The sequence below is a fragment of the Entelurus aequoreus genome, linkage group LG23 (genome assembly GCF_033978785.1).
Source record: "Entelurus aequoreus isolate RoL-2023_Sb linkage group LG23, RoL_Eaeq_v1.1, whole genome shotgun sequence".
NCBI lineage: Eukaryota > Metazoa > Chordata > Actinopteri > Syngnathiformes > Syngnathidae > Entelurus > Entelurus aequoreus.
The window spans coordinates 20,616,060-20,621,059 of record NC_084753.1 but is presented as its reverse complement, the minus strand read 5'-3'; the positions used below and the strand labels follow the sequence as shown (position 1 = coordinate 20,621,059).

Sequence of the window (5,000 nt, the reverse complement as noted above, 5' to 3'; positions counted from 1 at the left end):
ACCGTATTTTCCGGACTATAAACCTGTGGTTTATACGAAAAGTATATAGGTCTCTGCTATTTGCAGATGATGTGGTCCTGATGGCTTCATCTGGCCAGGATCTTCAGCTCTCACTGGATCGGTTCGCAGCCGAGTGTGAAGCGACTGGAATGGGAATCAGCACCTCCAAGTCAGAGTCCATGGTTCTCGCCCGCAAAAGGGTGGAGGCCATCTCCGGGTTGGGGAGGAGATCTTGCCCCAAGTGGAGGAGTTCAAGTACCTCGGAGTCTTGTTCACGAGTGAGGGAAGAGTGGATCGTGAGATCGACAGGCGGATCGGTGTGGCGTTTTCAGTAATGCGGACGCTGTATCAATCCGTTGTGGTGAACAAGGAGCTGAGCCGGAAGGCAAAGCTCTCAATTTACAGGTCGATCTACGTTCCCATCCTCACCTATGGTCATGAGCTTTGGGTCCTGACCGAAAGGACAAAATCACGGGTACAAGCGGCCGAAATGAGTTTCCTCAGCCGGGTGGCGGGGCTCTCCCTTAGAGATAGGGTGAGAAGCTCTGTCATCCGGGAGGAGCTCAAAGTAAAGCCGCTGGTCCTCCACATCGAGAGGAGCCAGATGAGGTGGTTCGGGCATCTGGTCAGGATGCCACCCGAACGCCTCCCTAGGGAGGTGTTTCGGGCATGTCCGACCGGTAGGAGGCCACGGGGAAGACCCAGGACACGTTGGGAAAACTATCTCTCCCGGCTGGCCTTTGAAACGCCTCGGGATCCGCCGGGAGGAGCTGGATGAAGTGGTTGGGGAGAGGGAAGTCTGGGCTTCCCTGCTTAGGCTGCTGCCCCCGCGAACCGACCTCGGATAAGCGGAAGAAACCTGTGGTTTATACAAAAAGTGTGGCTAATCTATGGATTTGTCCTCGCTAGCGGCCATAATGTTTTGTACACAACAAACATAATAGTAACACCAACACAGAGACTAAAAAGGTGTGTTATTGTTTGTGCTTTTTACACCATCTTTTGGACGAATACGCTCAGTGTAGGTGCTGCGGGTTGAAAGTCTACAGTATTTCCTTCTGTTCCGTGCCTTGAACCGGGGCGTTGCGTCTACTGGTCGTCCATAGCATTTCAACTCATGTGGATTCTTCATTCATCACCCCAAGCAACATGTGTAAGTTTTACAATACAACTAAAACAATTCATACTTACCAGACCATCACATGTTTGATAGTAGTGTTTTCATGCACATTTTTAAGAGCTGTCGTACTGTAACGAAGCAAGCTAAAATGCTAACACGTTTACAAGTGTCTGTGTTAACAACTTACTATAGCATTATTTTTGTATTGTTTCATTTTTGTAAATTCACTACAATGAGAGAGCTAGCTTACGCAGCTAGTGGGTCTATGACTTCTGTTTTTTTTGATCAGCTGTTTTACTGCCGTTTGTTTGGAAATATTTAAAGGCCTACTGAAATGAATTTTTTTTATTTAAACGGGGATAGCAGATCCATTCTATGTGTCACACTTGATCATTTCGCGATATTGCCATATTTTTGCTGAAAGGATTTAGTAGAGAACATCGACGATGAAGTTTGCAACTTTTGGTCGCTGATAAAAAAAAGCCTTGCCTGTACCGGAAGTAGCGTGACGTCGCAGGTTGAAGCGCTCCTCACATCTCCCCATTGTTTACACCAGCAGTGAGAGCGATTCGGACCGAGGAAGCGACGATTACCCCATTAATTTGAGCGAGGATGAAAGATTCGTGGATGAGGAACGTGAGAGTGAAGGACTAGAGTGCAGTGCAGGACGTATCTTTTTTCGCTCTGACCGTAACTTAGGTAAAAGGGCTCATTGGATTCCACACTTTCTCCTTTTTCTATTGTGGATCACGGATTTGTATTTTCAACCACCTCGGATACTATATCCTCTTGAAAGAGTCGAGAACGCGATATGGACATTCACAGTGACTTTTATCTCCACGACAATACATTGGTGAAGCACTTTAGCTACGGAGCTAACGTGATAGCATCGTGCTTAAATGCAGATAGACACAAAAGAAATAAGCCCCTGACTGGAAGGATAGATAGAATATCAACAATACTACTATCAGGAGACACCGAACCAAACACTGGACCTGTAACTACACGGTTAATGCTGTGCCGCCTGTCGAAGCCTAGCAATGCTGTTGCTAACGACGCCATTGAAGCTAACTTAGCTACGGGACCTCGTCAGAGCTATGATAAAAACATTAGCGCTTCACCTACGCCAGCCCTCATCTGCTCATCAACACCCGTGCTCACCAGCGTTGCAGCGATCGACGGCGCGACGAAGGACTTCACCCGATCACAGATGCAGTCGGCGGCTAGCGTCGGATAGCGCGTCTGCTATCCAAGTCAAAGTCCTCCTGGTTGTGTTGCTGCAGCCAGCCGCTAATACACCGATCCCACCTACAGCTTTCTTCTTTGCAGTCTCCATTGTTCATTAAACAAATTGCAAATGATTCACCAACACAGATGTCCACAATACTCTGGAATTTTGCGATGAAAACAGAGCTGTTTGTATTGGGATACAATGTGTCCGAATACTTCCGTTTCAATCATCGACGTCACGCGCAAACGTCATCATACATAGACGTTTTCAACCGGAAGTTTCGCGGGAAATTTAAAATTGCACTTTATAAGTTAACCCGGCCGTATTGGCATGTGTTGCAATGTTAAGATTTCATCATTGATATATAAACTATCAGACTGCGTGGTCGGTAGTAGTGGGTTTCAGTAGGCCTTTAAGGCAGTGATTTTCAACCTTTTTTAAGCACACTTTTTACATTTACAAAATCCTGCGGCACACCACCAACCAAAATGACACTTTAACACAGTATATAATACATATAGTTAATAATATAGTTTTCTAAATGTATTTATACTCACTACTATTACAATGGCTTTACAAGCTCGCAGTATTAATGTTTCTGCCACAGTGTGGGACTTTTTTGATTTAGCTACGAGTTCAACAACAAGGTAGCAAGCTTTGAGGGCTCTCTTGTTTACCTTTGTGGTTTTTCTCAGAAAAGTTGCCTGTTTCTCATTGTTTGTACGTAAGCGTACAAAATAGTCTATCGGGGTGTTTCGTTTGGAGATGGCGTTTAAGCTTGCTTGGCACCATGGCGCTATTGGATAGCTTCTCACCACAGACCAAGCACTGCGGAGTCGGTGCTGTCGCATCCCCGGTGAAAGTCAATCCAAATGAAAGATAGCTTTCGCTTTATTGCCTCGAGCTCACCGTCTTTTTTTATTTTGTAGACCACTCATACTAGAGCCTTCATCTGGGTCAGAATTTTGTCCAGGACCCTGTTCGCCATTTGCATTTTCCCTTCTCAAAAACTTCTCCATCACTGTCACTTGCTCGCCTCCTCTTGCTGCGATCCCAAACTGTCACTGTCACGTGATGCGCAGGGCTAACTCGATTGTCTTTACAGGTATTTATCGCCCTCTGCTGCCACCTACTGAAATAGATGAGTATTACATTATCTGCCGCACTTTATTATAGCACGGACACCCGACAATGGTTAATTAGGAGATATTAAATAATTTCTCACGGCACACCTGACGATCTCTCACGGCACACTAGTGTGCCGCACACACTGGTTGAAAATGACTGCTTTAAGGTATGTAAATAAAAGTGCACAAAATATTTTTGTGTAAATACCTCATTTCACAACATATATATCTGCGGCTTATAGTCTAGTGCGGCTAATATATGGAAACATATTTTTTTCTTCTACAATTTAGCGGGTGCGTCTTATATACTGGTGACCTCTATGGTCCGGTAAATACGATATTTAATTATTTTTTTTTCCATTTACTTTTACGACAGTGTTTTAACTTTACTAAACACTGAATAGTGACTAATGTTAATTATGCAGATCCCACTGTAGAGGGAGCATAACTATAACTTATTGCTGTCATAACCAAAAATGGCGTCCTCTTGGTATGCCATGATGAATGGCCTTGACGCTATCAGGAACAGGCTGTTCTGGAAAAACACCCCCGAGGACACCTCAACGATGGATTCTTTTGACCTCCCTTTTCCTCAACAACACCTGGTGTCGAACTTTGAGATCGGCCCCAGTCCACAAAAACATTTCAACATCACACCCAAGTTAATTGGGCATACATGCACGCACCCGCCCCTTCCTCAACCAACGCCTTCACCACTGCTTAATTCCTGGGGTTATGGATGGCTAGTAGCGCTTTATAGCAGCAGGCCGGCCTCCAGGGCCCCAAACCCCCACCCTCTGTTGCGAGTTGTTGTGATTATATGTAACATGTTTATGTGTGCTATGCTATGTGAGGTTTTTTCCCTTGGACTCAGTCGGGACCCCCTCCCGAGGGTCGAGCCTTAGACTGATATTTTTTACTCTTCCCCCCTTTCCCAATATCACCTTTTTCCCACCTTTTTTAAGGAGCGCCGTAAGTGGCTGATCCGTTGGCGGTCCCGTCTTGTCTCCCTGTAACGTATGTCTGCTCTTAGTGGGACTGTGCCGAAAATGAAATTTCAGTTCTTATGTGTCTTGTAAATGTTAAAGAATGGACAATAATAAAGCATCTTGAATCTTGAATGAGTTGCGTTGTAATGTGGAATGTATGTATTTTGTGTTTGGATTTACAAAAATAACCAACATTAACTTCCGTCTACTGCCTCGTTCTTGCCCGAGCGCATGTTACCACTTGCATAAACTAAACAAACGCACACAAAGTTAAGCACCAATACATTTTCTTCGAGGTCTGCTTTTTTAGCTCCAGTTGTGTTCCCCTTTTTGACCGAGGCTGGCAAGGATCCTGCTGGTGTCGCAATATGATGTAACCACCGGCTGCCTTCCGCTGTAACAAAGCCACTTTTTGGGAGCATGTTGATCATGCAACTGCTATAATTACATCTTTTCTTGTCTGGCCAATGAGGCGAGGTGTATTGCACTGAGAAACAATGGGGCTGCTATCATTATGCTGTTTGGAGGAGGAC

At 45.1% G+C, this 5,000-nt stretch overlaps 1 protein-coding gene across 5 annotated transcripts in view; it reads right to left on the bottom strand.

The window, feature by feature from the left end:
* si:dkey-174m14.3 (uncharacterized protein LOC563117 homolog) overlaps positions 1 to 5,000 on the bottom strand; it is an 81,051-nt gene that overhangs the window by 9,274 nt on the left and 66,777 nt on the right. The window contains exon 1 of one of the 5 annotated variants that reach the window (XM_062034452.1): positions 3,029 to 3,205. The exons of the other annotated variants lie outside the window; for them this stretch is intronic. Within the exon in view, the coding sequence (XP_061890436.1) occupies positions 3,029 to 3,202 (174 nt within the window). The 5' untranslated portion in view covers positions 3,203 to 3,205. Of the gene's footprint in view, positions 1 to 3,028; positions 3,206 to 5,000 lie in introns of those variants that run through there. 5 annotated transcript variants of the gene reach the window in all.